The sequence below is a fragment of the Pavona decussata genome, unplaced genomic scaffold (assembly GCF_977016875.1).
Source record: "Pavona decussata unplaced genomic scaffold, jaPavDecu1.1 SCAFFOLD_87, whole genome shotgun sequence".
Classification (NCBI taxonomy): domain Eukaryota; kingdom Metazoa; phylum Cnidaria; class Anthozoa; order Scleractinia; family Agariciidae; genus Pavona; species Pavona decussata.
In genome coordinates, this window is record NW_028145504.1 from 6,431,260 (window position 1) to 6,452,070 (window position 20,811).

Genomic DNA, 20,811 nt, shown 5'->3' on the forward strand with positions numbered 1-20,811 from the left:
TAACCATGGTGACAAAAATAAACAATACAGAAAGTTCAACTGACTTCGTCATTCCCGTCACAAGAGCTCTGCGGTTTCAACCGCTGACTAAAAGATCCAAAGTGCTACGCGCGTGCGGCCATGCCGACGTTAATGCTGACGTAGTTATCATTGTTTTGCGCGCGCTCTCACACAAAATTTGACTGTTATTTGAACGTTTTGACTTGGTAATTATTCTTTTTATTTCGGCTTCTAAATAAAGTTTTTGAGCAAGTCTCTACGCTACCACTGGCCGACTTTAAGGTTATGCAGAAATTTAATTTTTGAGCGTCGAAGAAATAGTAAAAACTGTAACTGCTGATATGATGGCGTCAATTTTGATTAAACTTCAACTTCAACTTCAACTTTATTAATCTTTGTAGTTAAATACAGTTTACAATAACACTGGATCCGCAGATGGCATTTGCTAATCTAGGCGGGTAGTGTAGAATTATTTACCTTCAAAATTTCTAACGCAGAGGAATCATTCCTCCGACGTTTCACGATCAATGAGGAATTCAGGAACATGAATGCCACGGTCGAGGTGCACCTTACATCAGTTGACATGCTTGTCTCCGTGAGACTGGACACACCAGTATACAGTATAACAGTAATATACACACGTGCCTTAAATTGCATTTGACATGAACAATTTTTGTTGCTTATTTGAAAGGCTTTACAATGTAGAAATGCCAATGCAAATAAGCAAACATGAAGATGTCATAATATTGACTATTTAAAAAGGCGCAAATACTGATTCAATATCTCTGAAAATATTTCTGGAGTGATCTTCAAACTTGGCACCATCATTCAAAGTCAAAAGGGGAGCAAAATGGTGCCTGTCATGCTGTTGCCATGGCAACACTTTTGTTACTGGCCCTTTTCAAATATAAACTGAAATTCCCAGTTTTTTTTTTTTCAGAACAAAAATCGTCAACCCCAAAAAATCTATTAAGGAATCTTTTAGGCAATATGGGGAGTATGTCTGTTCCAATCAGGACCCTCTCTCTCACTTTGTGAGTTGAGATATTTGTTTAAGAGACGGAAAGGGACTGGAGCAAAGTAGGTTGCCATGACAACCAAGCTACTGGACTCATTTTGTTCCCTGTTTGATTTGAAACTCTTGTGCCAAGTTCAAAGAGTACCAAACCACTAGATATGTTTTTGAATCAGTATTTACGCATTTTGAAATAGTAAAAAATGTGACATTATCATGTTGCCTATTTGCATAATACAAAACGTCAATATCTTCAAAACACAAAAATCTAGTCCAAAAAAGAAAACGCCATTAAACTTGACATTGAAAAGCTTGACACGTCAAAATTTGTGACTGCTACTTAAAAACAACACAACATTTCTGTTCAAGCTGGCTCAATAGACGAATTTGCATCATTTAAAACACGTTCCATTCGCCACTTCTTAGAGCTATAGTGTCAGCATGTAAAAGCAGGTGGAATGCCGACACAGGGAGCTGGAGATGATCAGCCATATACCTCATATCTTGGGGTGCTACGTTCTTTAAAGTATACCTTCCTTCCCTCTGATGATATCCAAATTTCAATTGTTCATTCACCTTTGCTGAGTTGAGAAATAATTGGTGGTTCAATACGGCCCACAAAACTAACAAGTACTTTTGCTTCCAAGGCAAACCACACTTTAGGAGAACATCTTTCTCAGAATTGTAAAGGAACACCACAAAACCCTCATTGCTAGTTAATATTGTAGGTATTAAAGTTAAATTAGGGTGGCGGCTATGATAAACAAAAGAAAATGCTATACATGTTGCTATGGCTTGTGATAACTTGTTTGATCCACTAGCTTCTTCTGCAGCACCATTACCGGGAGAATCATCTGTTTAAAACAAAAAAATATATATATTAAATCATTTACACTATCAGGGACCACGGACCATATTTTCAATTGGGGGGTGGGGGGGCTAATGCAAATGCCGTAGGTTTAATACGTGCGCCTTTCTTTTCTAACTATAGTTAGAAAATTTACACGCCGATGATCCAAAACAATACAAGCTAACTAAAGTTATACCTAAGCAGGCTTCATGGGTTAAACCTTAGTGTGCAAACATACAACCAATCCGAATGCTTAGTTTTTCGCACGTGCGAGAGGGAGCACATGCGGATCAACATAAATATTCAAAACAAGCAAGCAAGTGTGAAAAACAACAGGCGAAGGAAAAAAACATTTTTGATATAAAATACAGCCACCTCAAGTGTAGTACTGCAATGAATTTAAATGTGGGCAGTTAACATCACCGATAAAAACTAACTGCTGAATAGGCGTGTCGTGGTGTAACAAAAGAACACGAAACTATGGTTATCCATGTTGGCCGCGCTCATCCATCGTTTTGGATCATAAAGGCGTTTATTCCTAACAATAGTTAGTTTGATCAGAAAAGAGGTCACATTACTGATTGGAAGCTAACTAAAGTTATTTCTGTCCTAACTATAGTTAGGAGCGTAGATGTGACCACAGCCGATGTTTTCACCCTTCTTGGCATCGCGAATGCCCTTTCAACGGTTGCACTTGAAGCAGAATTCATGAGCTATCACGTGTCTCTCCTGATCAGCAACTTTTGTTAGGTACCACTTTCAAAATATCGGCAGGCTGTGACTAACAATGTGCTTGTTTTCTGAATAAGAAAAATGTCCAAAATCTTGGAAGAACTTTTCCTTTCTGGTACTCCACCACATCTATGTTGATGTAAATCATACAAGTCTCTTGTTTGATTATAACGCTGGACTGTACGTTCCCGCGTGATTACGCGCTGTAACCGCATGTCATCGATTGTTTCAGATTCTCTTTTGGGACTTTTGATGGCAGTGGCTAACGTATGCCATTGAGCTGACCTGTATACAGCATGTTGTCATTCGACTGAATTCTGTCTCTGGAAAAATTTTTACCTGCACACACCTCGTCAAGAAATGTGGGTTTCTTTATAAGTAAGCAACTATGTCAACGTGAATGTTAACGTGCTTATTGGCCACAAAAAAAGTTAGCCAGGACCCTGGGGTGATAAGATTGCATGATATTTGTCCTATACCTGTTCCATATGTGTTATTTTCGTTCCTAAAATGACACACTGTTGTAGGTTTTAGTGTTTTCTTAGAATACTACATAAAAAAGTTTCAAGAAGCCAAAAATCCAGGAATTTTGCAGGATTTTTGCCATTGCTATGAGAACCCAACTGAATGCAGTGCATGCACAATTAAACACAAAATTGAAAATAGATTGATTTCACGATTTTTGAACCACATCAACTTTCTCGGAAACTCATGTGTTGCTCAGGAACCACTCGATAGAATTTCATAAAATTTGGCAGGGAGATACTTTATAAAGCGGCTAGTAAGTGAAGATAAAAGATATTTGTAGTTTAACAAAGAAAATATTAAATAATCAAATTGTCCTTCAACAACAGATAGCTGAAAATCTGTCTGTTAAAATACAGTTTTAACAGTGTTAACATTTGTATATATTGTAATGTAAGTGAGTAGTTTGTTTCAGCCAAATGATGAAAAAATCTATTGACTCAATTTTCGGTGAATAAATAAAACCTGATTTCATCCAGTCGTGTTACCATGGCAATGACAAACACGCCACCTTAGCTATCAAAATAAGAAAGTTTATCCTTTTAACTGATGTCTGGCAAAATTTGGTGACCGATGGATTAGCCATTTTTTAAAAGATGGCAAATGCGGTGCAGGTATTATAAACTGTGTTCAGCAACCTTAAACAGAGTACTTTAACAACAAAGAACTCTTGCATTCCCTAATGGTCAGTAGTGTCGGCACATATCTGTATGTGTCAAACTAAATGTGCTTGTGGATTACATAGCCTAAGGGTAAGTTTGTACAGGAAGGGTTTTCTCCGACATTTGCCTTTGCTTTAGCGTGGCAACTTATCGCCCAGGCAGTTCTTTTGCCACCCCTTCCCTCCCTCTTGCTACTGATTTGACAGTCTAAGAGATGCCTGTTTCCCTTACTACGTGGGGGCTCATGGCTGCTGCCAGCCACGAGAGCAGTCTTCATCTAAAAGCTGGTAGCCAATAGTGGCCTGAGAAGCTCCTGGATGTCTCAGGCACCCAAACCTCCCTAGCAACGCAGTTGTTAACAACAAATGGCATACATTCCAAGTGTTTCGCAGTAAATATAAACATATTAAAATTATAGTACATGTAAGGATTTAGATCATTCAAAACAATCATGAAAAATAGTGAAAATGCTGAACAACTCTTACAGCACGTTTCTCATGGTTTTAGTTGGCTTGTTTGTGGTGTTTCCATAGTCTCAACAGTTGATTGATAAAACAATTCTGATAATAATTTTTTCTGTATCTTAAAATTACATTTTTTGTCCAAATGGTGAATAAAGCAAGTGGGGAAGTTTCCTTGTTTGTTCTACCATGAAACTTTCTTTATCCTTCACCCCATGGAAACAGATAACTATTTTTTTTTTGCTTCCACTTGAATAAATTAGTTTTCCATAAATGGAAAGCAGTGAGCAAGTCTAAGCAAATCATATTTCATTTAATTAATATGAAATGCTTTTTGTCACTAACAGTGTGTGCCAGCCGTCTTTTTACTCTGCGAAAGCAAATAAAATTCTGTTTAAATTGCACTTTCAAATGCATGTAAGACATATGATAGCTTCAGAGCTTCATCATGACTTAGTGCAGAGAAAATTCCCGCGTGCTTATATAACTCAACAATGCACTCGGCGTGTTCTTTATTTCTTTATTAGTTTTCATAAAAAAAAATGGGACCACTGAAAAAGTCCCCATAATCAAAAAGTCTGGATAAAGGAGGTAATCAAGGTTCAAGTGTAGACACAGTTCACTTGATTTTAATTTATTTAGTGATTTTCACTTTGTATTTTTTCTAAAGTTTACTCCCAATAATGTCTAGTATACTTACCATTATCATCATCGTCATCATCATCCTTGGGTTCTGCCTCTATAGCACCTTAGGAGAAAAATAATAAAAAAGGCATTCAACCAAAATCACTGACCAACACAACTGCACCTGCATGCACTACTGAAAGAATATCAAAATCAATCACTTTACACAACATTTAATTCCAAAACAAAATGACTGTCAATTTCATTTCTATTTTCTGCCACACAAACAAAAATAGAATCATAATACAATGAAAAATAAATAATTAAAAACAAATCAATATACAGGAAAACACATTTTCATAATCTCCAGGAAAAAATGTGAGTTGAAAAATTTAAGTTTCCTGACTTTTCATTCACTTTGACAACATCTAAGACTTTCCCTGACCTTTTACAAAATTCAATTACTTTTCCCCAAAGTTGAAGACCAGGGTTGAAGACTATAACACAGAAGATGCCCCTCCCCGTGCTTCATTTTAACGGATAGAGTATTATAAAAAAATCATATACTGATTTTCAAGCGTTGTAAGTTATAAAGGTCATACAAAATGTAACTTATCATTGTTTCACAGCCTAAACCTGTGCCTCCAATCCACAGTGTTTTCTGCATGTCTACCATGCTGATACTGCACATCTTCATTGCAATGTGTCAAGACGCATCTATTCAAGCTGGCTTACAATTTGTTTTAATATATATATATATTTTTTTTACATTTATAACATTTTTAATATTTTTAACATTTTTAATGTTTTTAATATTTTTAATATTTTATCGTTTAATCGTTTTGATAATTTTAGTTAATATGCTGTAAAGAGCTTCAGAATATTTTTTAATTTTAGCGCTTTAAAAATGTAAATTATTATTAATTATTATAAAACTGAAGAGTCCTAGACAGTGTGGTCGCTCTACTTTCAGGAAAGTTATCACTGTATTTACCTATTCCAGCAACACAACAATCTTCAGAATCTGCAATAATAAATATTTAAAGTCTATACATGACTTGTATAAAGTAAACTCCTCCTTCAAATAGACCACTTTTTGCTTGGTTACCAGATAGATACATGTAGATAGATGCAATGCCTAAGGACACATGGTTACACATTATTATATTGCCTTCTTGAGTGACTACTGTATCTAGATGTCTATTGAGTAATATGTGACTTGAAGATCCAGGCAAAGCTAGAAGTGCTGGGATTAATTATCTTGGTGGTGTGGAGATAAGTTAGAGTTGTCATGCAACAGGGGGAGTAGCCTGGTGTGTAAAAACCTAGTTGAACAATTTCATCACAAGCTAGAATCGTGGTGAAATAACAAAATTTCAAAGCAAAAATGACAGTTGGTCATTAAGTATATACATGTAGACTTCTTCGAAGTCCATTTTAGGTTAAACTGCAAGAGAAAATATCACCCTCTATGGCTAAGCTCTTGGCAGACAAAATCTGAAGTCACTATGCACTGCCTTCAGCCTCACCCCACAAGGAATTTTTTCCCAATTAGCAAGAGACCTCTTCATTTTGGAAAACAGAATGCATGGGGTTGGATGGAAAGGAGGTTACACTCTACATCTTTCCTGCAAGTACATTGTATAGAAGGTCCAGGCCCATAAAAAAATTGATGAAGAAATGATGCTTGGGGTGAAGAAAACAGTTCCAAAAGGTTAAATGCAAACAAGTTTCTTCAACACAACTTTTGTCTGTTATTCAATGACATAACTTTGCTTCACGTGAAAAATTGATGCTGAACAAATTCAGCAAGGCCAACAAGCTTGAAATCAATTTCTTATGAAAAATATAAATTCAAAGGCTACCATTGATAACAACTCAACTTCTAATTTCCACCAAACTTAATTTTTTAGTTGCCTCAGGTAAACAGGCAATAAGTTTGAGTTTTTTAACACTGACATACCTCTTGGATAGGCAAACCAGTCTGGTTCTCCAAATAATGCACCTTCATAACCTATAAGGATAAATGTTACTAATTTAAGTATACAGTCATGTAACTGGCTCCAAGGGAAACAAAAATTGGTTCGAGGAAATCGAGGGTAAAATTGCAGTCTTTGACTAAAGAAGAGAAACGACTTTTGCTTCGAGTTATAAGGAGTATCAAAAAATTAAGGGTTCGAGAAATTGGGACTCCACAGTATTTTGTCTAAGGAAACATTTCACTACCTTTTTACTTTTTGAACGTAATATGATCACAGACAGTGTAAACAGCCACGAGCGAGCAAGCAGTGTCTATTTTTTTCTAGCATGCAATGCAAAAAATGAGAGATCTAGATAGAGTGGCAATAGCCTCCTATGCAGTCACTTTTAGGGGCTAAAGTGTTTTGCTAGCCTCTAAAAACGACTGTGTGGGAGGCTAGTGCAACAAGCGCCTGCCATGTTTTTCCCTGATTTGCATAATTCTTATTTCTCTAGTAGCATGTAGTATTTCAGGAACAACTAGATTCATAATTGCATGTACTTGGGCTTCTCTTTATATGAAAATAAATTTTCTTTACATAATTTAAGGTGGTAGAACTGCTATAAACAGGTCCGTTTTGAGAATAAATTTCACAGATGTACAAGGACTTTTCGAAATAAAAACTACATAGGCTTACTAAATCTATGTCCGAGGTGTCAATTTTCACACCTTAGGTGTGAATTTAGAAATTAATTGCGGGCTCATAAAACTAGAGATTGCCGGTTTACTGTTTTCCTTTGATAGTTACGGAAGTAATTTAATTTGGGGCTGATTTATGACAAAAACATCTACAGTAATCACCTTAAAATACGGGGTATGCTGGTATTTATTTACGAAGATATAGGGTTAGATATATTTTTATGTGTCCTTCAACTTTGAACAACCATAATTTGACTTAAGGACGGTGCCTACTATTGTTACTGCGCATACGTTCTGCGCATCGCAAGATACTCGGGTTTCCTATGGGTGGTGCCTACTAATACAGGAATATTTTTGCGCGGTTTAAATCTATACGGAGAAAGCAGAACTTACCAAATGCTTTTGGTATCTCAAAAGAAAATTGGGGGTAACCATGCATTTTTCAGAGATAATTAAGCTTCAATTTAGGGAAAAAATCCCATACATTGCTTTATATTTTGGCGTTTTTTAGAGATGTTATTGCTTAATTATCTCTGAAAAATGCGTGGTTACCCCCAATTTTCTTTTTGGATTCCAATAGGCCTTGCTGAGATCTACTTTTCCCGCATAGTCATAAACCGCACAAAAATACTTCGGTATTAGTAGGCACCGTCGTTAAATGTCTCGTTCATACCGGGTATTTAAACAACGTTTCCCCAACATAACACAAACAAACGGTGCAAATTTTACGGAGATCTGATAATTCTACACCGTTTAATTGCAGGTACCTTTCTACGTTGTCTGTCACAGCAGCGAAATAAGCAATTTTAATCAGCAAAATTCGCCCTCGAATGCTTGTTTTTTGCTACGCCATATTGAATTCTCATAGGTAGACCGCTGTTCAATGTGTCCATGGGAGCATTAACACAATTGCTAAGCAAAATCTAGGGATTTTTCCAATTGCTGTCGTAAAAAAACATGGCGGCGTAAACAATTGCGAAACGCATAGCAACGCTGTTGCGAAAGAGACTTCATGCTGCGTTTTGGCTTTGACTCAGCGAGGGTCAGATATCAAAACAGCTTCCTCGTAGACTTTGAAGGGCTAAACAAAGCATTGGAATTAGGAAATGTCCAGGAGTTAAAAGGGAAGATGTTGTACCAAAGAAATATTCCCACTTTTCCCTACAATTTCGCTAGGACTGTGAAGACAGGATCGCATGACGAAAACTGAATTCATGTAAAATAGCTGTCAACGCGATGTCATATCGACTCGGATTGCAGACCGCTAATTATTAACATCGCAAAAAGGCGCTCGCAGCAACCAACTTCAGCCTTTATTTTCTCCGCTCCTAGCTTAAAACAAACCCTCATCTCTTGCATTTGTTCTTAACTCATAAATATCTTTTGAAAAACTGAATTTTTAGGTATGGTTTATTTTTGACCTTATACCAGTTCTACTACCTTAATAAATAAATGTCACACTGAGGTCTGCCCATTGGTTATATTTTAGTTTATATTTAGCGATTACTCTCAGGTAATCTTAAATCAACACCATCGCGCAGAATGCCTATTGTTTTGGGGACATTTACTTACTGTACGGCAAAAGTTATAGATCTGTAATATTAGCGGTGAAGCGTAAACTGAATGACTGTCATTGGTCCAAATCTACGCGCGCACTGCTCCGCAGGTATACCGCTTAGCTCATTAACTTGTCAGGTCGGAGCTTAAAGTGCCCATAACGGAATTTTTTTTATTTTCTCATCTGAATCTTTACATCACGCGAAGAACGTCCGCGAAAAAATTTTCCGATTTGCTTGAAACGCGAATTTTTTATGAATTTTACAAATCTTTAAAATCCTATTTTATTGCGGTCCACCCGCCCCGCTGATGAGAATGCCGACGGGCTCACAATAGGGCCACGTGACATAGTCTGTGACGTACATTCAGGAACTCTCGTGTCTATGCACTCACTTGACCTTCAGTAAAGTCCGTTCGCGGCAGAAAGAAAATCGTGAGATTCACCGGTAGGAAGGGAAAAGTTCGCTCCAAACAAGTACGCTCCATGGCAGAAAACTTATCTGACACGGAAAGTGAGCAAACTGCTGAAGGAAGCAGCTAGGACGAATTTGAAAGCGTAGACGTCCACGAAACAAGTAATACGTGTGAAGATGATGATACACTCGAACCGTACGCGGATGAGCCGATAGCAGACGAAGAATGGCTAAAAAGATATCGCAAGGAACAAGAGGAGAAGCGACGACTCGAGGAAAATTTAACGAAACGCTTGGAGAATAGAGTGCGTGTTAGTGGATGGTAAAGTTCTCACCTTGCATTTTGCATACGCGCTCTTCATTATCATCTCTCAAAACTATGGCCAAGTACTCACATACATTCGAACGAATTATTTTCCATGTAGGTGTACTTGTGGTAACTGTAGCCGTTATCTGCTAGCAAATATCAGCGAGTGCTACTGCTGCAAGGAACTGGAAGGCAATTGGGAAGTGCTGACTAGCGACATTGTTCTTGCGGAACTACAGGAAGGACACATGTTGAACTGTGATAATAATAGCTTGTCTCGTTCTCTGAGATTTCGGCCGTAAATTTAATTGTAGGATGGAAGTTGTTAGCTTGTTCAATGAACAGGTTAATTTCCTTTTTGTCACTGTCCCACAGTGAGAAAATGTCATCAATAAAACGTTTCCATTCTATTGGTTTTGTTTTGCTTTGACTTATCACGCAGGCTAGAGGTTTATTGCTGTGGAATGCCTCGTATGCTTTGCATACTGTTGTAATTCCCTTCTCCTGTGGTATATTTGTATACAAGCTTGTTGCATCCATTGATACTAAGATAGTATCTTGAGAGACCTTGGTCTTTCCTATAAAGTTTACGAAATCCATTGTATCTTTTAGGCGCATACGTCTTGCGAAATGTTCGAAGTCTAAGAAGAGTTGGCGTCTAATGTAATTCGCGTCTGTCACCGTTGTCGGGACAAATTTGAGCCCTTTAGAAATAACGCTAACAGGCTGTCGCTAAGTTGTTGGTTTGAAAAATTCTTTATAAATTTCTCGTGTTTTTCTCTTTGTGTCTCAATCGGTTTTTTAGCCAATTTTTTTCTGCGCTCTTTGCGCTTGTTATTTGTTTTGTGCCCTTTTTATTTTGAACCCCCGTTGTGGTGGTTAGGTTTTCAGAGATAACACTGTTATACTTTTCAACATTTTTATCGTTTGCAGAATTCTGCAACACATGTGTGTACAATAATTGTTTGAGCTCGTTGAATTCTTGCTGCAGTTTATCTACCTTATCTACATCGTGGTTTACAATGTTTTCTGTGTTCGCCGAGTGCGACTGTTCTCGCATCGATCTATTTACATCATGATCAGTGCAAGAATTTGTGCTAGTATTTTTTGAGAGCTTGGTCTCAACGAAACTTCGCGGATCTCACGAGCTATGAGAATATATACCAAAACAATTACGCCATTTTTTATAAAACTTGCGACTGAGTTAACAGTGAGGTCAAACCTCAGAAGGTTACAACGCTTAAAATGTCACAAGCGGGTGTGAATATTTATCGAAAGCTTACCATTCGCTTATCCCTGCTCCTCTTCGAAGGTTGCTCTTGGTCTTCGTCTTCCTTTCGCTTAGCATGTTTTGAAGGACAAACACAAACGCCGATGTCATCCTACTTCAGTTCACGTTTTAAGTTTAAACCTGAATTCATCAGCCTTGCGAAATCCTCGTCATTGAAGTGCATCGAGCACAAGGACGAGGTCTTTCCAGGCGTCCATATCTTCCTCCGCTTCAGCATAAAATCGATCCATTTCTTTCCCCCCCTGCTTTCGCCTCCTCAGTCTTTGCGGGCATGTGGTGCCAAAGAAAGGAATCCTGTGCATGCTTATTCCATTCGCTTAGTCTTTGATGTTTCCATATCTCGCTGCAACACATCTTTCTGGCATTTCCGAGAAACATGCAGAAATACGCGACTTGATTTCAGTGAGATTCAGAGAAAGGCTGCAGTCACGTGTTCCTGAATGTACGTCACAGCTCTTGCTAAACCGAGAGGAGACTAATGCGAATGGTGGGCCAAAATGGCGGGCAATTTGAACATCTTATAAAATTCATTAAAAATTCGTGTTTAATGCAAATCGAAAACTTTTTTCGCTGAAGTTCTTAGGATGACGTTTAGATTTAGATGAGAAAATAAAAAAAATTCCGTTATGGGCACTTTAAAGACAATGGCCACATAAGCTATTGTTCATTCTATTCTTTCCTACTATCGCACCTTTGCAGTATGCCTGAATAAGTGCGCACCGGCAGCAAGTGTATTAACTTTCAATAGTATAACAGATCGAATTTTTTGAAAGGCCGTTTGGCCTGCTTTATACTAATTGTGAATACGGGGCAAGTGTTACCTTCCGCCAAACCCACGGCAACAAATGTGGCGCCTTCGCAGGCATTCGAACATATACTTGTCGCGCCTGAATCTTGAGTAGCTTATGCTCGAAAAAACTCGCGCGCGCGTGCCTTTTCTTTGTTGCGAAAAAAGAGAAGCTTTAACTAGAACATTCGCGCTCGCGACCAGATTCCCCTAATTTGTAGGCGAAGGAAAGGATGGTCGAACAAATTGGCGGGTTTCCCGCAAACGTCCCTCCACAATGATTTCCATATACCTTCTCCGTTCAGTTGAAAATCGTAAGTAGAGTTTATAACATTAACGTATGGCGGCACGATGTGAATTAACAACGGACGGAGCGGGTTTTCGAAGAGCTCTGAAAAGAGCTCCCGATCACTATTGCATTTATTGGTCGCGCACGCAGTCATCTTTGTTTTGACCGTAGATCGTGAGTAAAACAGCTGATGCATATGGCAATTTTAAAATTTGCGGTAGTTAACAATATTTTTTCATGCAGAGTGGTTTTCAACAATAGGCATTGTTTCATTTGACATGTATTGTTATTCATGTCTGGGCTGAAAACAATAGCTCGCCAGCTCTGAACGCGCCATTTTCAAATAAAACTATGACCAACAATTTTCAAACTGAAAAACATAAAGGTTCCCCGTGACCAATTTTCGAAATTAAAACGGATTCTTTTCAAGGAAAGACTCGTCTGCCATTTGCCGTGCGTGAAAGTCTAGTAGGTATGTAAGTTTTCCCAAAATAGTTCTCCAAAATGACTGTCTATACGAAAATTTGCAAAATTTACTGTATATTCAAGTGGAAAAACATAAAACTTCTACTTTCTCAATTTCATTCTTTTTTAGTGCAAATTGTAGACTAATCCTTGATTTTCAAGAAGCTGTGCGTGAACCTTGAGATTATCATTTCTGAGACTCGGGAAAGTGAATTTTGTGAACCCTAGTTGCCTAGTTTCGGCCCACTCTTCTCTAATTTATAGCTCTTCAAAGCGCGATCGCATTCGAATTTGCCGCTTCAGTGGCTATGAATTATTCATGATGTCCAGGCATTCTGCGCGATGCGCTGACTGATTGACTCCAGTTTTTCTTGTATCCCGCCATTACATGGCAGCTTCAAATCACTTTGTGTTACATAGCCCAGCATTAATCAAAAGAAAACAGCTACAAATTTGCTTCAAAAGCTTTTATCACTTCAAGATTTCATTAAGAAAAAAAAATACCGTATTTTCTTGATTAAACGCCCCCGGCGTTTATTTAAAACTTGGCCTTACGGACCCAGCATTTATTTGAACCCGGCGTTTAATCGGGGTCCGGCGTTTATTAATGAAGTAAAATTTTCATCATTTTTTGACAAGGCTAAAACAACTAATAAACAAACGCTGGAGGGATCCTCGCAATTTTAAAGACAGCGAGCACTACAACAAAAGAAAGAGAGTGCGTCAGCCATAACAACAGGAACGTGAACATTGCTATATATTTTCAATTTTGTTTTGGTGTACAGCATACATCGCAGTTAATGTTATGCCAGACTTGTTTGTTAAGCATTTATTAAAATAACAAATTAAAGCAGTATACCGTACAGAACATGCCATAGAAGTGCTTTTCTAGTGAATATCTGTAGTTGTTGGCTCGACGCAAATAAACGCCGTGACCTAAATTAAACGCCGGGACCTCGAACAAACGCCCCTGGCGTTTTTTTAAAAATTAGCAGTTTTGACCCGGCGTTTAAACGAGGCCGGCGTTTACTCGGGGTCCGGCGTTTAATCGAGAAAATACGATTACCTTAATTGATTTAAACTAACTCGGACATATCTGTAACACGGATGAACGAATATACATGTAAAGTACTACAGATTGATGAATCTCTCCTGTCGCGCAAACCTAGGTGATCAAAACATGCAATGTTTGTTTGACAAACATGCACAGTTCCATGCTCCAAACGAACATTTCCATTTGTTTAGTCACCACAGTTGTCTGGGAAACTGTCAGCTTTGAAAAGTAAACATGTGTGAAGAAACGGTCAGGCTTCACGGCTGAGCGCAAATGGTAGTAAGCATTTCAAACTCCATAGATAGAGTTTGCTCGTATAAAGTTCATGGACCGGTTCCATTCCAAAGTAGACAGTCATCATACTGAGGAACTACCATGGATTTAGCGAATTAAAAATCACAGTAATGGACCATGATGATATTGTATTGAGTTCAGTGTTGAATAAAACAATGAAACAGCCAGCTATGTAGGCTAGATATTTACAAGAAGCTTCAGTTGGTGAAAAACAAAGCAGTGGTGTACCTACCTATCCAAAGTCCACCCACTTTGCAATCGTCAGGTGCTTTCAACCCTGCAACTCCTTTGAACTTATGGTCCTTGTTCATTAAACAGTACCCATTTTGACCAAGGAGTGGAAGAAAGATATTTTTGGCAATTTTGACATTTAAGTCTTTTTCTTTAGTATCCACTCCCAGTTTGACTGTGGCTGAAATAACATCATCTGTAAGTCGCCTGAAAGCCTGTTGGTATGACTTGTAGGCTTCTTGTTTTTTAGGCTCAACATTTTTGCTTGCAAACTCCTTGTCCAAAGGGAATAGCTCATTAAATTCTAAGGCATGAAAGGCACCAGTTGGAGGCTATAAGAAGAAATGGTATAAAACCCTATGCTCACTTAATAAGATTTATAGCATTCTTGTCCATAAATTATTGCACTGTACATGTACTGCTAATTTAATTTGTTATTGAAGATTTTAATAATATAATCTAAAATAATAATTATAGTGCACTTTTTAACATACTAGGTGATCAAAAGTGCATTACAACAATAAATAACCTAAAAATCTACCATAAAATTTAAAACTAATCACTACAATATTTGTTTATATATACGTATCTAAGAAATATTTAAAGCTAATTTAAAAAGATAAGTAGAAATACATGTGATCATGCGGAGGCTTACATGAAGAACGTTCCATAAAGCAGGGCTGCAAATAAATTTTTTACCTTGAAAGGACATGTGTCCGACTAGGGCACCATTTTGGTCGGACAAAAGGAAAATTTGGTCGGACATAACCACAAAGGTACATTTGAAAGAGTAGCGTATAAAAAAGGCAAATTTTATTTGTAAATGATATAGTCAAATGTTGATACAAAAATTTGGCCGGACAAAATGTCCGACCAAGGTTGCGATTTCATCAGACATTGGCAAATTTTGGTGGGACATTGCGATTTCATCGGACATTGGCAAATTTTGGTGGGACATTGTCCGATGACCGACAGTTATTATTATATTATAGTTATTTTTCTGATTGGTCAGTTTCTGATACGGTCAAAATTAGACAAAATCTTGCTTTTCTTATTTTATACAAGAATTGCGGATTAATTCTGCGGCTAAGAGTGAAGTGTTTGTTGAAAATTGCTCAGCTTATAGTTGAGTATACATTGAATCTTCACTCTTACAATAATTATTTTTTGGCGCAAATACTTGGCTATAAGTCGAACCCCTTTCTTACTGAGATTTGGCCAGTTTTTCAGAAAAAAAATTGTCCATATAAACAACAGGCCGTCTTGACATTAAAACATCTAAATTGACAAACAACAACAACAAAAAACATTTCTATGTGTGATTTATTTTGATACCAGTGCCTCCCTCATATGAGAAACGTAGCTGTTTACTTGTTCTTGAAACATATTGCGACATTCTGCCGACCCCACTTTAGAAACCGACAATATGCAAACTTGATGTTATCCGCACTGTAATAGAAGCCAACGAATTTTCTTCGACATCGTAAGACACTGCTGGTGTTTATTTTTGCGTGATCTTGTGAATCCGTTGAATCTAAGTTGTTTAAAACGAAAACATTAATAGTTTTACTTCGAAATAATTATTACATGTTACTTTGGGCGAACAATACTCAGTTCTAATTGAAACAACTCACAAATGAATATCAAGCTGCAAATACCTTTTGAGAACAAAATTCGCTTCCGACAAAATTGAAGCCACTGTTACTAACCTCGGTACACTTTCAAAGTGCGACAGTACTTTTATTCAAAACTAGCCGCAATTAAATTCATCTGCTAATATTATCTAAAGCCACGACTAAAATTTCAGGGCGGGTGTTTATTTGAAATCCATAACCGTAAGTTGTCGGCTGCCATTTCGAGCCTCAGAAACGGCGAAATGAGTCCAACAGCGCTCAACTATATATAAATAACAAAGATGGCCGTAAATCGAATCTCAAGCCTCAAATATTCATACTTTATAAGAAACGATTTGATTGGTTCTTGACCTTGATAATAGCTCCAATCTGATTGGTGTGACATACAAACATACACTGAAACATACATGAATGAAAAACTGAACTTCACATAGCCCACTTGCGCTGACATATAGTTATTTTTCACGAAAATAACTCAAAAAGGAAAAATTCTCGGAGTTCGTTGTTAACTGATAATATTTAAAAACTGACGAAGCATGAAAGTGACTCAGAATGCAGGAAATGGCATTTCTGAGAGCTCAGACTCAAAATTTCCCGGGGGAACATGCCCCCGGACCCCCCTAACAAAATTCACATTCACCGTCAATTTTTTGTCCCACTGAGCGTCACTGAAGTCCCGTTACAGCCTTGTGAAAAAAAAAAACAGTTTCTTGTGAAAAAAAAATTGGGGATGATGATGGTACACTACTAATTAACGAAATATGTCAATGACAACATCTGCAACTGTTGTTATGCGGTACTGGTCTTGAGAAACAAGTGACATCGAGACACAGCGCTGTGTTTTGTGCTATGGTTTGAGTGTGGTAGAAAAAAAGAAATTTACTAGAGTATTCAGTGAAGCTCATAGAGAATAGCTACATATGATGTCCACAATCAGCTAAACACATTAAATAAGAGCCTAAAAATTTGGCTGAACTTAGCAGCGATGTTGATCCCCTGCTTTTTCACAAATGCCCTCGACTATCTGAGAGCCTGGAACAGGCTACTATGTAAACAAAATAAAAAGTCTGCATGTGTAAGAAAGAAAGGAGAGAATTATGGCCTGGTCGGGGGGGGAGGGTACACTTTTTAAAATAAGAATTAAAAAGTGGGGTCTTATTTTTATATGACAATATTTTTTTTTTTGGGGGGGGGGGGGTTCAGTTAAATTGAAACACAAAATGTTTTGAAAAACCATCGCCCCCCCCCCCCCCCTAACGTAATAAATGATTGGTCCCTTATCAAGTGGAAATTTTTTTCCAATCCAGGCTTGAAACCTACTTTTGCTATTCGAACTATCGCATGATGTATGGGGCTGTGCGGAAATCTTACCTACATTTGCAGTGTTTATAGAACAAACAAGATCTACCTTCTATAGGGAAGGTGAACCGCGTGGAATTTAATTTTTCTTGTTTACCTTAAACAAAATATTGACAAGTAGCTTTAGCAAAAGTACTTGCACGAATGACAAATATATCTGGAGCATGCGTGACTCACGCCGAAATCGAACGAGCGGGGTTTTCCCCTTATCAATGACGTAATCAAAATGTGCCAAGGCATGCTCCCATTGTCGCATTACTCGGCAATAAATTATGAATTCCCGAATAGAAGGATTGGCGGTTTAAAAAACACAAACACAGGATATATTCCTATTAGATAAAAAACATTCCCGACTTAAAATATAAAACCACGTGCAAAATAACAGTTATATTGAGCAAAAGGAAAAATACTGCCCGCTGAATTTTCTCTGTTGCTCAGTCAAGCGTGCCACACAGTTTGAGGCATCCACAGCTATTTTTTAGCACGGCCGTGTGAAAATTCACGCTGGAAAGTTTTGCATATATAATTACGAATAAAGGTTTGAAACTGTATTTACTTTGCGATGGAAGCTGTTTCTCTGAGCAGCAAAAATAAATACTTCACTTCTTGGAGACTTGAAAATCCCAAAACCTGTTGAACTCACCTTTTAGAGAAACAACACTGGGATACAGCTGAGAACGTGGACCAACGTTATGCGCATGCGTAGAGGTAAAAACATCTTGTTCTAGAATAAATACTACCACAAGGAAAGCAGATGCTCTCTTGAAACAAATATATGCCCGTTCTCATAATTAAAAATTAAAAGTAACGTAGATCCACGTCTTGTTTTTCTTAGTGCGTATGGTCAAATGTTCCACACCCCCTACCCCCTCACACAGATAACTATTGACTGACACTAGTAATTAATAAATTAATATGAATATCTTAATCAAATTAAATTAACAATTGCTAGAACCGAAGCCCAGCCATTGTTGGCCGAGGTAGAGGCCCGGGCCCTGATTAACTGACAAAACTAAAAAACAAAATACACGGCTTGCAGAACACGAACTGCTGGGGCTCATGCCCCACGCAGTTAAAAATAAATAAAATAAATAGACTGCAGAACACGAACCGCTGGGGCTCATGCCCAACGCGGTTGATAAAGTCTTGCTGTTGTTCGTCCGTTGGATGTATTTAACAATTATCCTGCGAAATCGCGCGGAATATCGCCTGATACTTAGCCGACGAGGCCGTAGGCCGAGTTGGCTAAAATCAGGCGATATTCCGCAAGATTGAGCAGGATAATTGTTTTATTATTCAACACATTGATAACAAAGCACAGACGGGTTTATGGCAGAAAAGCTGAAGGCGATCTAATTTGTCAAAAAAAAAAAAAAAGAAACTTGTAACATTTTCCCGCGTGCCGACCGGGATGAATGAAAGTGGCAGCTTTGTTCAAGTTTGAATGAAATCGAGAGCGTTTTGCATCAAGTTAAAAAATTGAGTACTCGTCTTGTGTGCCAATCGCTCCAGCAAAATTTTCTACAAATTTCTAGCCTCAAAAGCTAAAACCAAACAGTATTTTGAAGCTGCGAAGAATTTGTTGTGTCAGCTGGGCTGAGCTAAAAGACTGGAAAAGCTTTTCAACGATTTCTCGGGTGAGTGTTTCTTTGTTTACTACGCAAGCAATTTCACGATCTTTCCTCAGTGTTTTGACAAACGCAACTAGTGCCTTGTTGCTTGCAAGAACTCTGGATCTTTTATGAAACTAAACGGTTTTTCAAGTGGGTCTAGATCTGATGTTTCTAAGAATAATTACTTTGTACACCGTCTATCTTTTTGTCTGCCAGAAAGCTAAAATTTCTCGAGGCACTTCACTGCGAGCTCAGATTTTCTCAGGTGGTTTTCTCCATCTCTTCAAGACGAGTCGAGATCTCTGTTTAACGGTTGCGAGAACCAATCTAAGGAAATACATCCACTGTTTGTAATTTCTGAGCCCTAGAATACGGGACAATCCAAAAGTGTAGCGAAAACAATACTTTAACGTATGTTTTTGCTGAACTGTAAGCTTAATTTGCCAGTTCATAAATAGAAAGGTAAGCAGTAAAAGATTTTGTACAAACGATTACAATTCTTAAGGACGGTGCCTACTAATACCGAAGTATTTTTGTGCGGCTTATGACTATGCGGGAAAAGGAGATCTTAGCAAGGCCTCCTGGAATCCAAAACGAAAATTGGGGGTAACCACGCATTTTTCAGAGATAATTAAGCAATAATATCTCTAAAAAGCGCCAAAATATAAAGGAATGTGTGGGATTTTTTCCTAAATTGAAGCTTAATTATCTCTGAAAAATGCATGGCTACCCCCAATTTTCTTTTGAGATACCAAAAGCACTTACTAAGTTCTGCTTTCTCCGTATAATTTTAAACCGCGCAACATTATCCCTGTATTAGTAGGCACCACCCATGTATCTCGAGATGCGCAGAACGTATGCGCAGTAACAGTAGTAGGCACCGTCCTTAACAGCAAACTTGATAGTCTTTGTTGTGTTCAGTATAAAACAGCGTTATTTATAGTTTGGTGTTCTTCCGAGGTCGTTACTTTTTGAAAGCGCTCTGCCATTTTTCTCCCGGACGCACGAAAACTACGTATATCGCAGGATATCTGTTGTGTGCGGACGACATATATTGAGCTCGCAATGACCATATCACAATGTGTTGAAGTAATATATCAAACACGAGGAAGAGTGTTTCATCAGATATCCGAACACTGAGAAGTAGGTTGAAAAAACGAGGCGCAGCCAAGTTTTTTTAAACGACTTCGAGGTGTTTGGATATCTGATGAAACACACTTTCGAGTGTTTGATATGGCTTCTCAAATGATCAATAATTCTTGGAGAAATTCAAGGCTAAAGTTGGAAAAATTTTGATGGTAATTAGGATCACATATCCAAACCACGGTCACGGTAGTGATTTTATTTGTTTCCTCTTGATGAATTATTAATGAGTTTGAGAATAATAAATCACAATATGTCTGTTCCCTCGTGAAAACAGTTCAAAGACCTTTAATAAGTACATTTAGATCTAGACATAAATTCTTCTGCCACCTACATTTCCACCAGAATAACCGGGCCTTAACTTCGTCAGGGTGAATAACTGAACCGCACGCTACAAATGCCACCAGTACACTGTAAACTATAACGAGATTTAAAAACGCGCTACATAACTGTAACGAGGGTTACGGTTTTTTTCGCCAACGTCGTTCACGCTTAAAGAACGAGAAATTTTTGTGTTTTTCTTCTGTAGTATAGTAATAGTTAATTCGGGATTTGCTTAGCATTATTTCAATTTAGTGCAGCTGATTCATCACTACGTTGGAGAACAGACAACTCGGCGAAAAAACCAGTTAATGTAACACTGTAACAAAATATATCCATAAAAAGATAATGTCTCATGTTGCCTTACCAATGGGAATAATTCTGGATGAAATTCTGTTTTGGAGAAAGGCACACCCCAACAGTTTGGCGCATCGTCCCTGATGTATGCAAAAAACACTCCTTCGACGTCCATTTTGCGCTGACGCGACGCTAGGAGGTTGAGAAAAGATAACATCGGCCTAAGGG

At 37.9% G+C, this 20,811-nt stretch overlaps 1 protein-coding gene across 5 annotated transcripts in view; it reads right to left on the reverse strand.

The window, feature by feature from the left end:
• The window catches only part of LOC146475094 (uncharacterized), a 53,937-nt gene extending 33,129 nt beyond the window's left edge, over positions 1-20,808 (reverse strand). For 3 of the 5 annotated variants that reach the window (XM_085116769.1, XM_085116766.1, XM_085116767.1), the window contains exon 1: positions 20,654-20,773. In XM_085116769.1, coding sequence (XP_084972895.1) covers positions 20,654-20,758 — 105 coding nt within the window. In that variant the 5' untranslated portion in view covers positions 20,759-20,773. Of the gene's footprint in view, positions 1-354; positions 1,870-4,945; positions 4,994-5,863; positions 5,894-6,832; positions 6,884-14,217; positions 14,549-20,653 lie in introns of those variants that run through there. The other 2 variants (XM_085116768.1, XM_085116765.1) reach the window with 2 other exon arrangements.
• Between the last annotated feature and the right edge of the window lie 3 nt (positions 20,809-20,811).